This window comes from Amblyomma mixtum, chromosome 2 (assembly GCF_055824585.1).
Source record: "Amblyomma mixtum isolate Tamu chromosome 2, ASM5582458v1, whole genome shotgun sequence".
Taxonomy (NCBI): Eukaryota; Metazoa; Arthropoda; class Arachnida; order Ixodida; family Ixodidae; genus Amblyomma; species Amblyomma mixtum.
The window spans coordinates 127,509,979-127,529,403 of NC_143013.1; the positions used below are offsets into that span (position 1 = coordinate 127,509,979).

Genomic DNA, 19,425 nt, shown 5'->3' on the forward strand with positions numbered 1-19,425 from the left:
AGTGATGATCGGAACAAGATTCCTAAGTAGTAAGATATTTCATTCGCGCAAGACTTTAAAACAAAGTTAGGAACACCATGAGGACCACCGGCAGAAGATGAATTGACATCACTAAGCAATTTTGACACACCTTGGTGAGTAAAAACCAATTCTGACATGGTTTCAGTGACAGATTCACGAGTTAACGGAAGTTCTCTGATGTAGTACATTGGCGCAAAAAAAGACTGAAAAAAAACGTTAAAGCAGCATGCCTTATCACCATCATTAGTAATAACTTCACCATCATGGTCTCAATTCGGTATTCCGACTTGTTCGCGTCCATTGTGTTTCAAAAACGTCCACAATTCCTTAGGATTATTACGCAGTTTTGATCCCAAGTCTTTTAAAAAGCTATCTTTAAGAGCTTTAATTTCAGTTTTTAGTGTACTGCCAAGAGCCCGAATCGACTGCAATACTGCAGGGCACCGATTTTTTTTGTATGATTCTAGAAGGCGATGTTTTTTCCTGATAAGCTGTCTGGTTTGCCGTGTGATCCACAGTTTGTCGCGGCGGCGCTTTCCGGAAAGGCTTTTAGATGGGATATATTGATCAATTAGGCATTCCAGCTTATTTTTGATTACTTCCCAAAGGGAACTACAATCCAAATTCTGGTTAAGATCAATAAATTCAGGAAGGAAAGACGCAAGTTCGTTCCTCATTGACGTATAGTCTCCCTTATTCAAAAAGAAAACCTTTCGGGGTCGATCTTTTGAAATTAAATAAGGAAAATGCCGAACATTAGCGACAACACAACTGTGGTCGCTTATTCCCGATATGACCACAGTGTCACGCACTACTGAAGGCCGGTTGCAGAACAGTCAATCTAACACTGAAGATGAGTGCTCAGTTTCTCGTGTAGGTTCAGTGACGTACTGATATAGGTCATTAGTAGTAATTAATTTATAAAAGGATGAAGATAATGAAGAATGATTCGCACGAAGAGGTTTGTAGTCTACCCATTTGAAATCAGGCATGTTAAAGTCCCCACCAAAAAGAAAGTCATTTTTTAAGCTGAGTAGAAATTCAGACAACGAACTGAAAGCGTCAGGGTTGGTAGCGGAAGGACGACGGTAGACTGAGCCAATAGCCAAATTCTTTCCATTGTTTAGGCGAAGATTACACCATACTGACTCCCAACCAACTAGAGGCGCTGTTATTAATGAAGAGCTAAAACATTGGTCAATAAATAAGAACACCCCCCCCCCCCCACCATGCAAGTGTCGATCGCTACGGTACGCGTCATAACCGGTGGGAAATACTTCATATATGAGAACGGAATTATCCAGCCATGATTCAGTGCCCATTATAACATGAGGTTTTACAGAGGAAACAAGAGTAGCAAATTCATCACTTTTGTTTTTGATACTCCTGCAATTCACGACGAGAGTTATCAATTCAAAATTTGAGGACGCCAAGGGCCCAGCTCGAAAGGTGGGCACGAGCAGCGGAGCGGGCAGTTGCCTCCCTTTCTGTCATTCTCGAAGCTCGACGCCCGGTCATGTTCAAAATCAGACAAAACATTTATTGTTGCCGAGAAGCTTATCAAATCGTAACTTGGAAGGAAAAGCCAGGTCACGTGCGTATTGTGAAAGCATGAAGCGTGCCTTTCTGACTGCGGGCGTGAAGTCTTCGCGTATGGCATACTTAGTGTACTTTAGCTCAAAGCCGCACGATAAGATATTGTCTTTGACTTTATAACTACAAAATTTAACGACAACCGGTCGGTGCTTTCCTACACCGTTATTTATACCGTTATTTCATTGTTGTCGGTTTGTATTTTACACAACTCGTTAAAGATCGCTAGTGATTGCAGTATGTATAAATAAATGCAAATAAAACAAATACTGTCCCGTGCCTCAAAGCAGCTGCGATGCAACTGAACGAAGCTCTAGACGTGCCGCGAATGTTCACTTAGCGGCCAGCTCCACTTGCCCTAGTCCACCCAGCCTTCCCCAGTAAACGGACTGTTCCCATCCGCAACAATATTTAATTGAGGTGCGGGGTGCACCGTCCTGGATCCCCGTGCCCTTCGTCATAGACCGCTTTTAGCTGCTTTGCCAACACTCCCACAGCAAGTCAGCGTCATGCCCACTCGGAAGGCTCAGACCCAATCATCTGGCCAACCCAATGATTACCGGTGAATCGAAGACGACGTTTATGACTCCCTAAAACGTTATAAAAGAGCCGACCAATATCTCAGCTGGGACCCGGCTGTTCAGCAGTGTAATGTCGTTTCCTTTTCGCCGAGACCACCCTGCGGTGATTTGAGACCCATGAGGACACCCTGACCAGTTAGACCAAGTGCTTCGGCGACCAGATGAAAAGAGCTGAGCAGACACTTGCACAAAGAGCTCAGGTCCCGGGGCAGAACTGCATGAAATATATCGAAGTTCTGCCACGTCTACAACTTTCTCATCGCCAAGGAAAATCTTTCCTCGGCTCCTGATTTGATGCAGAATTTAAGTGCAATTGGGTCACTCAAGTCACGGCGTACATACCCCAAATTTGGTTGGCTATCCATGTAAAAAGTGTAGCTAGCCTCCACCTTGCTGGATCTGAGGATATCACCTCAGTGGTTCGACGGATTGTCCGTGAGGAATTGAGCTCTCAGCTGCATGGTGTCACGATCACTCGTGCCACACGTGCTCTCTACTTCGGCCACATATGGAGCCGCCCACTCCCTGGCCTCGACGCACCTATGACGAGCCGCGCAACATTTACGGTACAGGGGATCTGGCTCTCTTTCCGAGTCCTGACATGAACCTAGCCACTGCTTAAGCGGTGACCTAGCGGAGCCCATGCATTCTGAAACGCCCACGTGCGGAGTATTCGACGTCGACGGGGCCTCACTGTTCTCATAAGACCAGAGGCGCCGGTTACAGTTGCTGCCGCAGCTGACGCATATCCCGGTGTTGCCCGCGCCGTAGATCTGCACGCCCGTCTGGACGACGCACCATGATAGCCTTTTTCTGCTCGCTAGCCACCTTTTCCCGGCCGTGCTGAGTCTCCCTTTTGTGAGCGCAGTATCAACCCGCCCCTGCTGCGCCCCGGCCGTTCTCCGTCGCTACTTCTCCCTTGCAGTCCGCCGTCACAGAGAAACTAGCTGGAGCGACCGATGGAGGTAAAGTCGCCTGAGGGTCAACTTTGCCGACACTTCCCTATTACCTGCGTGAGTGAAAAATCTTCGCAGAGTTGCTTTTGTAGACACTACTGCCGCTGTTTCTGTGATGGCATTTTCATTTAGGCATCGTTTTCACCCGAAAGTTATGAGGCCGCCACTGTGTGCGGCTTTGGGGCTGACATTTTAGTCTCTGTACGCATTTTCTCTGCCTGTGTAGCACTGGGCGGAGAACGTCTCACGACCAAATTTACTTCATTAGTACATGCTACTCATGATGTAGTAGTGGGCACTGACTTTTTGCGCGAGTCCGGGGCTACACTATACCTTGGAGCTGGCGAGATATATGTGCGGAGACACATGCTGTCTGAATTCGCGCAAGATCCGTTCCAGATTCGCGTTGGCTTGTTTTCCCTCAGGCACGACGTGGTCTGTTCCAGCTCCGACAAAAGCTTTCGCCCTTTTCCAACGCGGTGGCTGCGTGGCGCGCTGGAAGAGGACGTTTTCTGCTGCACTCTATTATCACTCGTCACGGTTATCCCCGTGTTATCACCAGCGACCGTGGTAGGCAGTTCATTGCTGGCGTCGTAGAAGCGCTGTGCACCTCTAACTACCGCCCCTCCACGCCCTACCACACAGATACCAGCGGCCTTACCGACCGCACCCTCACCAACATGCTTTCTATGTATGCGGCATCGGATCACCGGAGCTTAACCCTGGCCTAGAGCTGCGAATTGTCTGTGGTGGCAAGCTTGAAAAACGGATGAAAGAGTCACCCCTTTGCAGACCCAGGCTGGAGTCAACTAGCGCTCACTTTAGCGACACTCAAGGTTTCGGCGACCGACATCCCTTCGAAAACAAGTAGAAAACAGAGCCTTGCTCTTGCAGCCACCGGCGAAAGCCGCCAACTACCAAGAATAGTAACCAGATCTGTAGGGCCAATAAAACTCGTCGATTTGTGTTTGTCGCCTTTGGCCATTTCATAGCTCACAATGCCCGGCGCGTTCGCTGCAACTTGCACCGTCACGCTTTGCAGACTGGCTCGTGAGGGCGTCGCAACCGCCGTTGACATATCGGCCTGCCGGCGCATTGAGGTCGTCACGCCTTGCCAGCAGCTGATTTCGTTCACTCAAGCAACGGTTGAGAGCAGCACAATCGTGGCGAGCGAATGCGCTAGTCAAGTGATTTTTTTTTGCATTTCGCGGGCTTTCTTTAGACCTCGGAAAAAGATACACGTTAGGTTTTCTTTACCGCAAATAAATGGAATGGGGATTTCTGAAGGTGGTCTCCAACTTTGCTACTCACATTTTCTGTCTAAAGTCAATATTTATGCATTTAGAAAAATTACCTTAATTGCTAATTAATTAATTGCAAAACAAAAAATTGCCTATGATGCGCAAGCCGGTTGGTAGGTGTATGTAAGTGGTTTCACTGGCATACCTCAAATATTTTATTTTTTAACCCTTGGTTAAAGTTAGCGTGGACTCCCTGTATATATTCTGAATTGGTCATTCTTTACATTAATAGACCGCGAGGGACCTGATACAACTCCTGGAATTTGGTGCAACATTTAAGCTCTGCGCCAGGACCCGAGCAGGCAGTTGCTTGAAACATAGCCACCGGTTGGGTTTGTGAGACTCACGTTCTTCTTCTCGAACAAAGTCTCACGACCAGCCATTATTTTACCTGTCACCTGCCGTTGGGAACAGTTTGCTCATAATGCAGATGGTATGTTGCCACCTGCCACGGTGGGCAGGTTTGATACGTCACACTCTCACGCCACCTTGGTGGCAAGTAAGCCATCTGCTTTTTTGCTCGTAGCGCCGACACCGAGGAAGACGGTGGATTTTCTGCATGACAGGAGCCTTAGCGCGGCCGCGTTAAAACGCACCAGGCAAAACGCCAGATTGCCACGGAAAATTTCACCGTAGGCTACATCGTTTGTGCCCTCTGGAGAAGTGAACGCGGAGCTCAGCTTTAAATGCATTTTCTTCGAAACCGCATTTTTGTGGTTTTGCTGTGTTTCTGGTGAATTCCTTCATGACTGAAATTTCTATTTTGACTCCGCTGGTTGTGTTGCAGCCCGTCAAGAAAACAACAAATGCAATCACGGTGTTATTTTTTAGGAGGAATCATTTCCAGGAAAATGTTGTTCCGATATGCTGATGGACTTTTGCGCAGTGACGTTTGAAAGCCTACTAAGAAGCAGTAAAATTTTACCAGAATCATTTAGAAAACAAGAACGTTTGAGCTGAAAGCCGTGTCCCCCTACGGGCACGTATTGAGATGTATACAAATGGTGATTCACATTATTAAAAGGAAATAGCAGCATCGTTACAGCACAAGTCTTGTTTCTTTCATAGTGCAGTGGCTACCACTTCGCTAAAGAGTGCCAGCGTGTTCTCCTCCAGAGGGGTGAAGCGAGTTTGTTGGCGTGTCTTACGAACGCACACTCCTGCAGAAAGCTGGACGCCCGCCCGTGGCAAGCTTGCACCAATTTTCCTTCCATTCACTACCTAGCGTCGGTTTTCTGTCCAGTTAACTTATTATTGGCCCTATAGTAGCGAAGCATCGAAGCTAACTACGCAAAAGCAACTAGCCCAATTCACAGCTGCACCACCTCACATGTAGAAGCACATGAAATATTCGCTCTCTAAGGCTAATTTCAGCAAATATATCGCAGCTCTTTGAAATGGTGAATTAAGTGCATAATAGTAGTGAATAGTCTGAAATGGTTTACAAACAAAAGAAACATGTCATTTCGCTGCCTACCAGGCTGTAGGTACGCTACTTCTCGTCCTCACCGTCACTATGTTCAAAGCTTAGCTACGTAATGCCTTTCGCATGTTCCTTCAAACAGCCGTCGTAGTGGATCAATCGTGATAGTGCGCGGCTGCTCAACTGAGAGACGTGGGTTCGATTGCACCCGCGGTGGCCGCATTTTGATGGAACCGAAATGCTGGAGACGCGCGTAGAGTACGGCGTCAGTGCACGTAACCGGCTAGCAGAGTAGGGCTGCGTTTCATCATCAGCAGCTTTACTTCTTACCTTCTTTATCACTCTCTCATCAAAGCTCAACAATACAAAGCAGATGTTCTGAGTAGAAAGGCGACCACCTCTGCGCTCCGCCTACCAGAATCCGTTTGCATGAATTACATACTTGCAATGGGCACTTGCAATGCAATCTCGGAACCACTCGAAGCCCTCCGAACCAACCAGATACTGGAGATAAACCGCAGAAAAACCGCCAAGCACCTCCTAGGGCGTCTTCAACTTTACCCGGAACTTTCAAATAATCCCACCTGGCATCTAGAGCCAACTGGGCATCAAACATTTACCTTGAAAAAAGAGTCCCTAGCTACACAGATGCATAGGCCAGGCCCAAGCTGAATATCTGCACACACTGCAGCGTCACAACCTACATACGTCGACGCAGCTAAATACACCGTACAAGGCTCTCGTACCGCTGTCGTCGCCTACGAGGATGGCACTAACGGGGCAGCAGCCACTCGACGCCTGATAACCCTACGGAGGCTCAGAACGTGTCCATCGCGTTGGCGCTCTTACACGATAGAAAAGATCCCAACATAACAAAAATCTGCACCGACTCCCAAACTGCGTACCGTAATCGCAGCAAAGCATTATCATATCAATCGCCCGACGCATTCTGTCATAAAAACACACGCCTACTCAAGAGGTAATCATCACGTGGGTTTCTGTACATGCCTCAATCCCCGGTAACCAGCGAGTTCATCCCAGGCAGCACAACAACATTGGCCGAACGTCGCGCAAGTGTTGGCAAAACTTGGCACGAACATCGGTCTTACACTGGCATTTGGGCCGAGCGCTACCACTTCACACATTGGCCTTACTTTCATGCCAGTTTTGGGCCAACGCTCGGCCGATCAAGCGGCCAACGCAGTCCCGATGTTCGTTCTGCAGCATGGACCAGCAAAGGTCTCATACTGGCATCCAACTTTCAAACATTGGTAGCCAAGTTTCAAACATTGGTAGCCAGCTTTCGAATAATGGTTTCCAGCTTTCGAATATTGGCATCCAGCTTTCGAATAATGGCATCCAGCTTTCGAACGCTGGCACATGCAATTAACCCACTCGCCAATGACCGGCACTGTGGATAGATGTACATACATAACATTCTACCTAGCAAATATTCATAAATGAGGGTGCGAAAGAATTCCAGAAAAAAGACCCGTTTATTGCTTTGAGTTACAAGAATCACGCTTCTAGCGCACACAGGATGGTTTGCGCTACCACCAGCCACCCTGGGGAGTAAAGAAAAGGGGCCCAAGAGCATGGTGGCAGAGGCTGTGGGAAAACAATTTATTTTCAAGTTTGGTGAGTGCCGATCAGGTTGGACAAAGTATCTCGGCAAGCTGCTGCGGCACGGCTAAGGCATCCAAAAAGCGCTCAACGGAGCTGTCCTCCAGTGAACTGATCAGTCATATCCGAAGTAATCGTTGCACTCCACTTGCAAGGGGGCTGCTGGACTGCATTCAAACAAATTCCTCGTCCAGTTCTTGCACGATGGCCTCACGAAGTGCCAAGCCTGCAAAGAGATGCATGATGTCATGGTAAGTTGAATTATGGTCATCACAGAACAAAAACAAACATAACAAAGATAACACCGAATTTTGTGAAACACAGTAATCGTGAAGACACTAGCAACATATTTTACAGGATAATTTTTAATTTATTCTTAAGAACCAGCCCCACATTACTTGCACAAAGTGGAATTTAATTTACTAAACTTCCCTTACACCAAGTGGTTTAATTTAGTTTAATGCGTCGTGTCGCACTCCCAGTAAATATATTCAATGCGAGATAAGGAAATTAATGTGATATTGAAAACAGATTAATGTATTATTTTGTTTTAATATCATAACTTGTGTCTCTAAATTGCGAGGTAATTTTTTATTCCAGTAAATATGCACAGGTTGTAGCGTCTCTTCCACATGGACGTCAAAACAACATTTTTGATTAGTTTTATTTAATGGGGTCAAAAATGCGGCTTGCGACTTTTGACGAAATACGCTGAACGCAAGGAACTCAGGGCACCTTTGTTTTACCTTAGTTGCTTCGCATGCATGCTATAGTTGGATTCGAAACTGCAACTTGAAAACCACACAAAAATACTAGTCTGATAGTCCAGAGTAATGCCCTTTTTCATTGCGAGAGAACTTGGGCAAAAGCTTTAACCAGTAATTGCGGATTTTCTATTGAGTCTGCAAGAGTAGAAGGCAAAAAGAAACACTACGGAAGTATTACACATATCCTTACCAACTAGTCTGCAGTGGAAAATTAATTAAGCGGTTCTGATTTCCGTCGTGCATAAGCGGTAAAGGACATATTCCCGAATGCATCCTATCTCAATTCATATGAGTTCAAACCCGCTGTTAGTCAAAGTAGTGAATCTTTAGTGAGTTCATCTCACCAAAGACGAAAAATTAAATTCTCACCATTCGGCCACAATTCCACTGCGCACGACGTCAAGCAAGCCATTTCGCAATGAGAGTGGGTACACAGAAGTCGTCCTCGTGCTTTTTGGCTCGCTCTCTTCTCCTGCCGAAAAAATAAAGGCGCATGTAGTCAAAGCAACATTTACTACAAAAACCACTTTAACTTCCAGACGTATATCAAGATAAAAGAGTTTTAGTACTTACAAAAGATCTTGCAGGCGGTACGAACAGCGTCGGAGCTCTCCTAATATATGAGTGTGGCTTTTCGCGTGCGCAGACTATGAACGGTGCTAGCTCGAGTGTGCATGCATTTTCGTCGCGTTGGTTTGCACGTGGTTGAGCTCCGCCGTGCAGTCAAGAATGTCTTATTGTGATGAGTCGCGCGGTTCCAAGACGAGCAGTGGAGACGATGGTGTGGGGGGGTGGGGGGTTGGCTGGAGGGGAGAGAGGAATTTTCCTTTACACAGGTTTTGTGGTTCCGAGAAAAGTCCTCGAGCTGAAAGGTGGAGACAGGGAGGTGGAGGAACAGCGAAGCGCGTAGCTGCGCGCGAGGGAAAACAGGTTTGAGAAAGTGACAACCAGAAAGAAAAAATAGCGCTTCGCGGGGTGGGGTGTTAGCCCGCTACCTGGAAAAGGGCACGGCCGGGAGAACAGGTGGGGAGATATTGGACTTGAAGACTTGAAAGAGAAAGGGAAAGAGGCCAAAACACGTGAAAAGGGTTTGGAATTTTTGGAGAATGAGTCACATGGCCACAGGCAGTACAGAAAGGAATATCTACAAGAGAGAAGTGGATGGGAAACACGGAAGCGTCAAAGTATTGCTACAAAGCTGCAGCAAAAGCCTGAAAATTTTGAAGTGAAAAACTTGGAGCTTCAAGATGCATTTCGCCAAAACGACTTGAGACACTCGCGTATTTTGTGGGGCCGTATGATGTGGCTTCTGTTAGTTCAAGATAGCTTAAAATGTTACCACATAATAACAAAAATATAAAGCAAAAAAAATATCCAAGCAGAATGCGCGCTCTTTCATAGTTTCATGTACCGTACATGCGCCAAACAAGCTAGGTTAACATGCGTCTAACGCCAGTTGTCAGTCCATTTATTCAGTGGTCGTCGAAGAATCCTCAAATTGTTTGTTGGTGTGGAAGTTTCGCGCAAAAAAGCAAAAACAAACAAAGGCATGTTGAATTGTGGTTCGCAACTACTTTCGACGGTTTTCATCAATAAAGGTCATGTTCGAAAGAAAAAAAAACTTGCGAGTAAATATGCAAGGACGTGAGCAAGAGCTATATTGCCCCAATGCAAATTACGCAACAGAAGAATAAAATGGTCAAAAACAACAATTTCCAACACAACGATTTGCAGAAAAGGAAGGAAATAGCAAATCAGAAAACACGGGAAAGGCGCAATCACAGGGCACGACGTAGGGAAGCGTAGGAATCGCTTAGCACGTGTCCGCGTGCGTTTATGAAGCACCCGCCTAATATTTCACGAGCGCAACGCATAATTCAAAATTACGAGGCGACTGCTTCGTTTCTGGACGTTGCCAAAACTGAGCACAATTTCGGTTTAGCGAATGCACTTGCGCTAATCTATTACGTTTGTATCGCGATCTCCCTGAAGCAGACACCAGCTGCGCACTGCGGCAGTGAATTCCTAGAGCGAATAAAAAAAAGTGATTTTTTATTCCAAAAATTTAATAAAATGAAACTTATTTCATTTTTGTTGAAGGCACCTGTTCACAATTTTTGTTGAAGGCGTCTCGGGTGTAATCAGAACGTTAATTCTGATCAACAGGACTTCGATCGCAATTCTAAACGTATTATTGCTGCTCACTGCGCAACCAGAGTGCAGTTTTTCCAACGGAATCATGGGTAGCTTTGCTCACAAACTGCAAAAGTGTTCGCTTAAAATATAATAATAAATAAAACCAAATCTTTGAACTCGCATGTTTTAGCGCGTTCGAAAATTATGAACTGCCGATATGGTACTCGACAATAAAATTAATTTTGAACCCATTTTAATGGATGACACAATGTTTACCAACGTTTGCCAGTATACTTTGAACACTGGATAAGCGGTGGTAATCCTAGGCCAATATAGCCAGCTCCCGGAAATGGCATAGCCAATTCTGGCAAAGAGTGGAACAACACTGGCTAACATGGCCCATGATAGCCATTATTCGATGATCGCACAGCCAGCAATGGCAAACAGTGGGGCAATCCTGGCTAACCTGGCCCATGAGAGCCAGGATCTAATGAGGGCTCAGCCAATACTGGTAAAGCGACGGACAACCAGGGCCATTGTTGGATGTGCTAAGGAGTGGCACAACCAATATCGGATGCTCACTGGCAACTCTGGGCCTAGTTAGGGCCACGCTTTGCCAGTGGATTTCCAATATTGGCCCGCCGTCGTGTGCTACCTGGGATGTGCTCGCTGGGCAATATAACTCCGGGCCATGGGACATCGGACACGCAAACCCACGCAGGCAAGCTCGCGGGCTGTGCCCCCATTCACAACAGCCGCGTCACCCTAAAAGCATGTCACCGTACACTACAAATAAAATACAGCGCGGTCGGGCGGCAACTCCAGACATGCTGCTAAAACTCATGTTACCATCCTTCACGGATACTACACCTAGACTGGTCGAATTCAGTTAGCGAATAAATTTGAAAACAGCTGGTAGGCAATGTACGGTAAGGGGATCGGTCAGTAATTTTACAATATTTTGACATTTCATTGCTTATGTATTAGGATTCCGGTACTATCGATGTTGAGGGAGCGGTGGGATCCTTGTGACTACGGTATTTCAGGCAATTGATAGTAATGCTGTGAAACAAGTTACGGGAAGAAAGAATGGGCTCGACTAAGCTGGAGAACAGTTCTTAGCTGATTGAGATCAGTTTACTGGCAGCCGAAAAACAAAACTCTTTCAAACGCTTAGGACTGTCAATGTTGATTTTAGCCAGAAATATGAGACAAAGAGAAAACGTTTAAAAGAGCCGGACACTGACCTAAATATGCGGTGAGATTATGGTTCAAAATGAAGCAATCTTGGCTCATACTTTGAAGATTGAACACCCCAATAGCCAAGAAACTACCAGTTATAATTTTAATATGGCATTGACAATGGATAAAACAATTTGAAGTGGTGAAGCTTGCCATCCTTGGCATGTCCAACCACGTGGCCGCCTAGCGATAAAGTCTCACTGATTTCCTTTCATTACAATGTTTTAATTTAACGAGTACTCGTCATGTTTATTATAGTTTTCACTCTCTCTTGTGCTCACATCGACAAAAAGCCACCATCGTTTCTTAACCAAAATAATGTGCTTTTAGCTTTTGCCACTATACAGCTCAGCAGTGTTTGGCATTTGGCATTTCTTGGGTGAAGAACAATCCGCTGTTCACAAACGCTTCTGTTGAAGAGTACGTTGCTGTTCCGTACGACCTTTCAGTTTGAATGGCCGCCTCTATGTGCAAAAAAAGTCTGACTGTCTGGAGGCGAGGGGGAAGGGGAGGGGGGGGGGGGAAGGGGGAGGAAGGAGGTTTAGCCGTGCGTAATTTTTTGGTACTTTACTTGCCAGTGCACAGTCGCAAATCGCGCTTTCTGAACATCGTTTAGAGCATCGGGATACATAAAGGCGGCCGCATGCGCTCATCTCAAAATTGCCGGCATATATCTTCTACAGAGTTTTTGCGAAAACTGTTGCGCAGTCCGGCACCTTAGATGATTTAATGTTTTGTTCCCCCAGAAAGAATGGCGTGCTTAATATTCAACGAGCGGTCGCTTTATTACTAACCACTTTGCAGACAGCAACGCAAGACAATGCTAAAGGGAATTGAGAGCAAAAGTGCATACATGTATTATGGAACCAGCAGGCATTAGTAATATCCCAAATAGCCTTGGACCGGAGATGAATTCTGGGAACAAGCTATTTCATGACGTGCTAGGCTAACCATGTGCTTCGCAGGAATGTTGGCATGTGGTAGGTTATGACAGATTTGAAGCTTCTCATTGGTTACGAGGCACGCCATAGTGAAGAGCTCCAGATAAACTTCACTCACTTAGAGCTCTTTAGCTTTCACTAGTACTGCGTGGTGCACGTGTGGTTTTGCATTGATCCTTCATTCATAGCCGAGATGGGATGCTGTGATCTTGGCCTGAAGATTTCAACTGCGGCGGTTGAAGGGCAACATAGCCCCGAATTACACCATATTATACAGCAGGATGAAGTTAGCATGTTTATTGAGATATATCGCCTCCAAATGCCCCCCGGGGAGGGATATTAAAAGCCGATGTCAAAGGCATTTGATCAGCACTGCAAACGCTGATTAAAGGCGGTATATGACAAATTTCAAGCACGCAGTTTCCTCGAAAGCATGGTCATGTCCTCGATCTTAAGTTCGTATTCATCACGTTTCTTTTCTGCACAGCTGCGCGCATATCACGCCACAAGTGTTTGCGGGGAGTTGCATGTTCTGGTTGTATAGGAGACAGAGATTTCGTTTATTGCGCGCGACGTAGACCGCTCATCGCCTCTAAAGCTGGTGAGTTTAGGATACAGCTCGGCCAGGTCTGTTTCTTGGAAACAAGTTCAAGTTCAAGTTCAAGTTTATTTTCCTTTCTTACAAAGGAGCAGCCTGGACTAAAAGCTGTGGTAACATCTTGACTGAAGGTTCCGACTCCTTGAGACAGTGGCAGTACAGAAGGAAGGCGAGGGTCACATCATTTACATCAATTAGTAATGTCATGGGTATGCGATGCAGATCCACATTTACGCGAAGCGCGAACACACATGCCAAACGAAAGCCGCAATACACACATGTACTCAAAGCAAATGTTATGCATCACTAAAATATACAAGATAGATGTCCCAAACTTTGAACAAAAAAAAATCATGTCTGCTTCTTTCACAGATTGAAATTGTCTCGGCAGTAGTCACGGATATTGTGTTTTGAATTTCTGGTAATATCAAAATTGTCATGGATTAGTTTGTTTAGCAAGAGGGGAATGTTGTAACTTAAGGACTGGTTCATAGAGTAAGTTCTTGGTGTTGGAGTGATCCAAGTTTCTTTGTAGGTAGTGTTACGGCAGCTGTTATTTTCTCTCAGTAGTCCAACTACAATGAAGTGATTGTCACGTTGTTGTGAAGAGTATTTATAGCATAATAGAAGCCTGTAATAGTATAACGCGAAGATTGGAAGGATATCATACTTTATAAAGATATTTCTTGTGGGGAAAAGGAATGGCACATTTGCTATGGACCGGACGGCTTTTTTCTGCAGCAAATGCAATCTATGAAGATTTGTTACCCCTGTTGTTCCCCAAACCAAGCTCCCCAAAACAAGTGTGTAATATGGGGAAAGAGTAATGGCCAATGTTTGGCCTTGCGACCAAACTTTTCCGGGATTATGGTGCGCCGAAGAGAAGAAGGAAATCGAATCGGCGCCAGTTTGGTTGCTTTGTGTAGCGGGTATAGGACCAGAACGAGTGCGTTACGCGTGCGCATAAAATATGCACTCGCTATGCAGACGCTTATAGACAAACAATACGCTCGAATAAAGGCAGTAAAGCTACTAAATACTAAATACTCGTACAACTTTTAACCCTTCAGAATATTACACTGTTGCTAAAAGACTTGCCAAAAATTAATGTATTCATTCTGTGGTGTCACTACAGAACTGATAACTAGAAATAATTTACTTTTCGCAGTTTTCGAATGCACGGCACTACTGTGATCCGTTGCTAGCCGTGTACTCTCGTGTAGCATCACATTCAGGTGACCAATTTTCATTCTATAACCTCAGAAGGCCGTTAACCACTAATCTGAATTCACAATTGAATGTTTTTGTAAAGCATTTTAGAACTATGCTCAGTTAACGTCCTCCTATGTTGTTCTAAATTATATTCTGACTGTGACATTTGCGAAACTGAAATTTGAAGGTACGTAATAATATTTCAGTTTTGAGACTATTAAGCTACCGTTCAGAGTATGCGTGTATTGTTGCCGCTTATTTCATTCTCTAAGATATTTTATCTCAACCTGTTTAGAGAGTTGTGCACTCCTAAAATGTGTTGAATTTCTAATAACCACAATAATCTGTAGGAGCCTTCAATTATGCGTCATTCCAATTAAGATGACTTGGTTTACCACTTCATCCCACTTTCATTGCTGGTTTTTCGCCTTGTCACGGCTCTCTGTACACTGGACCATGAAAAACACAGAATCACCCGCCGGCTTCTCTTGCAGCCTTGAGACATGTAATACTCTAAATATGCCATTCGCCACTAAATAGGCCACTCGCCGGCTGCGTTCTTGGAGGGCAATATATTTTTAATTTGCAGTGTATTAGACACAGTAAACAAATTTTAGCTCTATGAAATAATTGCTCACGCCTTTCACGCACTCAGTTGTATGAATTACTTTAGCATGCAAGATGACTTCGTTTTAAAAACTGCCATTGGAAATTCTCAGAGTGGAGAGAGTAGTCTAGTTTTACGTACTGCATCGCAATCCCATTACCAGAACATTCGCGTCCTGTGCGGGTGGCGGATGTTTTAAATCAGGTTTACGCTGTGAGAACAGCACTTTAAAATAGTGACCGTCAACAAGAAACAACACGCTGACAGCAGCACGCGGCACGGGCTCTTACTATCTTTGAACTATAAACCTAATACCCCAAGAACAAATTCTTCAGCCTATGCGTAGGTGGTCGTCTTTACAAAATGTACATCACGCTTGTCGCAACCTGCAGTTGAATAAAGCCTGACTCCAGGCCCAACTCGAGCCTAACTTGCCTACTTCAGACGCATAGACGATGTGGGCGAAACCTGACCTTTCTCCGGCGGAACCTTGCACAGACCAGAGGTACGTGGCGCTCCAACCATCCGGGTCGTATTGTGTCCTTCTTGCTGTCAAGCAGTCGAGGATATCGTCGTTGTCAATGTCCATTACGGCAACGGGGTCCCCGAAGAAGCGTACAACCTGCGTATCGAGAGAACCAATGCGATGTGGTCACTGAATCTGCTTTTCAGTTCCCTTCTTTTCCTTCTTTGGAAAATTCGGTCAGTTGCAGTGAAAATTGGAAAATTTTACCGTGGTGCACGGTGCACCCCGTAGCTGCATTGTTTCTATATGTTTGTAGCGCACTTGCCAAACAAGCAGCTTGTATAATGAGAATTATATTCTACGACGATTCTCAGTTCTCTGCAGCTGTACAGTGACATCGTATGACAGCTTTATGCCATAACAATACACATGCCTATTGCGTGCAGCGCTCTAAGGTAAACTTTCGGGTGTAGAGTAGCCAGTAGCTCTGTTATGAATTGGTGAAGCCTGCTCGTTTGCAACAAGATGTGGCCATTGTTAGTGTGGCAGAAGACAGGCTCCATTGACACTACCTTTTTCTGAAAATATTCTGAAGTCCACCTTGAAACTAAGTGATTTGCATATGCATAGCCATGCGTTCTTGAAAATAGTAGGGCAAAAAGTAAATAATAAAAAAACAAATATTTCTGATTCCTTCCTCTTTTAGGTCCTGTCTACCTGCTTCGCCAAATGAACCTCTCGAATTGGCGTGATTAGCTGGAAAAACTGATTTAATTAAACACTTCATTACAACAATAAATAGAAACTGCAGTTTAATTCACGACAGCAGCATAGAATAGAATACCTGACCTGGGCCGCCCTTGGACTTACGAAAGTCTGTCATCCTATGCGAGCCTGCGGGAGGATGTCCGTCTCCTACCGACCTCAGACCTCAACCGCCGCCGCTCAGAGCTCGCCACCGTCGCAAGGTTTGTTCCGAAGAAACAATTATTCAGTTGGAAGCCTTTAATGCTTCATCGTTGTAAACAGGAGTTGTCGATAGAAATGTCACGCTTTTCAATTGGTTGAAACGGTCGGGACGTCACAGTGCGCGAATTTCAAACTAGGCCAATGTACTTTGGCTAGTAAACGTACAACCAATTAAAGGGATGGTATAGTGATGCTCCAAATAAGCGGGACCTAGTTTAGTTAATTAGTTATTTAAACAATTAGCCTCATTAGACTTTCTAGTCAGAACTAGACTGGCTAGAAAACTACTCAGACCAGAAAAATAAATAAAACCGATTAGTAAACTAGTCGAGTTGGGGAATCGAACCAGGGTCCCCGGAGAGCGAGATGAGCACCCTAACCACTCCGCCATGCCAGCTCGATGGTTGGTGATAAATAAAGGCATGTCTAGTGAATACAGTGTCTTTGCTCACTCCCATCTTCCTCCCTTCCGTTACGGCGAGGTTCAGACCGCCCATCCAAAGGCGCCCGGCGTCTCGGCGAAGCGGCGAAGGATATCTTAGCGGCCGAGAGGACTACGTCCTGCTGGAGATGAGAAGTTAAAGAAATGGGAAGTTTATCTCTTTGTGCTGAACATGCTTAGCTCTCATTAAGTCAAGGAAACAAGAATACGGCAGCTCCTGGTTAAAACTAAAAAAATAGCGGCAAAGACCGAACTGGCAGTTGTAGGGAATTTCAATGAGCCGCACTCGGAGTGGGGTTGTGTAAGCGCTAGTCCGAAGGGTAATACGCTGCGTAAATTATTCAGGACTTGAGGATGACGTTCCTAAATAACACGCAAGATCACACACGGGTAGGAAACAGTGTAAGCGTCAACACCCCTCCGTACCTAACGTTGGTGCGGGGGAATCCGGGAAGCCAAATGGACGAACACAGGGCAGGCGCTCAGCAGTGATCACTACATCCTGTCCAGGGTGTTTCGGACAGCGAAGCGCAAGGACAGGGTGTTTGAAACTAAGATCCCAGAATGCTGGGACAAATTTTAGAAGGTGAGAAAAAACAAGGATGAAGAAAATATTGCGGTCTTAGGGGCGTGGATTAAGACGCATGGATTGAGACACCGATCGATCTTTCACGATGGTGTAACACTCGTCAAGTGGTCGTTAGCCTTCTCGTAAACCTGCACATACACCACTGATACTTGTATCTTTCTATGGTCGTCCGGGAACAATATCTCCCAGCCTAGGTTGGATTCGTTTCATCCGCAATAACTACTCGGGCACCCGTATTTTAATTGTCGGAGACTTCAACCGCGCGGACACTTCGTGGGGCTACCCTTTTAATTCCTTCCGGGGTGCACACATTCATGGCACCTTTCCAGATCATTCAACAACTAAATCAACCGCAAACTTTCAACACGCCCACGGGATGGTCCGTATTTACCTAATTTGTCTTGGTGCTTAGGCCACGGCAACCTTCGTTGGTCTGTTGAACCATATACTTGAAGCTGTGATCACAGCCCTATTTTAATCTTCATCACACATTTGAGTCTCCGGAAAATACGCCGCAGCATGCGCTTTACATCATAGGATTCCGTCAGCGCAGATAATCGGTTATCTGCATTGTACCCATCCACTGTTCTGTCTACATCTCGGCTGTTTTGTCGTCTCATACACTCTCCACTACTGCAAATGAGAATGGTTCGAATGCGGACATGCATCTCCTTAATCTCTGCGCTATTCGTCGCCGTACGGGTCATTATGCTTTTCGTAATCCCGTGGATACTTCAGCTCTTGCAGCTTTTCACTGGGATACTGCATATGCGCGGCGCTACTCAAAGCGACTTAGCAGACAACGCAGGGCTGCATGGTGTGGCCACCTCTCCTCTACACAGGATAATCGAAATCTTTGGCGGTTGTTTCACGTCATGAAGCGCACTTCTGAAGTAGCTGATTACATCGAAAGAATTCCCTCTTCTCTGAATGTGGATGAAGCTTCATTTTCACAACACGCAGCCCGTCAGTTTTTTTCACATCATGATTGCGTTCCTACTCCTCCCATATTATCGATTTCTGAGCCCCCTTATGAGATTACTACAGATTTTACCATGACAGAACTGCTGGCCTCCATAGATCGCCTAAAAACAAGCACTGCTACCGGACACGACGGCGTACCTAACTCGTTGCTTCGCAGTTTGGAAGGACCTGCACTATAGTCCCTCCTTGACGCATTCAATGAGCTGTGGCATTCTCGAGTTATTCGTGCAGAGTGGAAGCATTCTATCATTGTACCAATAACCAAATCAAGTCAGCCACCATTTTCTCTTTCGGCCCTACCCCTCTTACGTCTACTGTCTGCAACCTTTATGAATACATCCTAGCAGCTCGCTTGTCATGGTGGCTGGAATCGAATGATTGTTATCCGGAATCTCAAATTGAGTTCCGTCCTGAAATTCGAACGGAAGACGGCCTTGCTGTTCTGGCTGCAGACGTACGTAACCGTCCTCCGTAATCGTTCTACGTAACCGTTCTCCGTAGGTACGTCACCGTTCTCTATTTTCAGTCTGATCCGACTGATAGCTATGCGCTTTGGAGGAGAGCGCTTTGATACTGCCCGTCAGCTCATGCGCTCCATGCTCCATCTGCGGATAGTGTACCAGGCCCAATTTCAACGCCTCACCCGTCGACAGTGCATCTCCAATCAATCAACCGGGAGACTATGCGCGCAAAACCTATCTTCCTCATATCACACACATAGCCATTCTCCAAGAGCACGCTCAACTTAATACATTAAGGGAAATAATCGACCAGCGTGAGACGAACAGAGCACGCAAAATGATGCCTCAGCTTCACCGTTTACAGACTCATTCTCCATGGGCATACTGTAAACTCACAGACAATCGATCCTCTGCTTCGACGCCGTTATCAGCCGCACACCTACCTTCAGGGCGCATAATATACACCGATGCCTCACACACAGCACTCCAGGGAGTTACCGCAGTTTACAGTCC

At 45.7% G+C, this 19,425-nt stretch overlaps 1 protein-coding gene across 1 annotated transcript in view; it reads right to left on the bottom strand.

Annotated features, from left to right (window-relative positions):
• Positions 1–19,425, bottom strand: part of LOC149360833 (uncharacterized) — a 40,866-nt gene that overhangs the window by 9,439 nt on the left and 12,002 nt on the right. Inside the window, exon 2 of the mRNA XM_089567941.1 lies at positions 15,475–15,623. Coding sequence (XP_089424067.1) covers positions 15,475–15,623 — 149 coding nt within the window. The remainder of the gene's footprint in view (positions 1–15,474; positions 15,624–19,425) is intronic.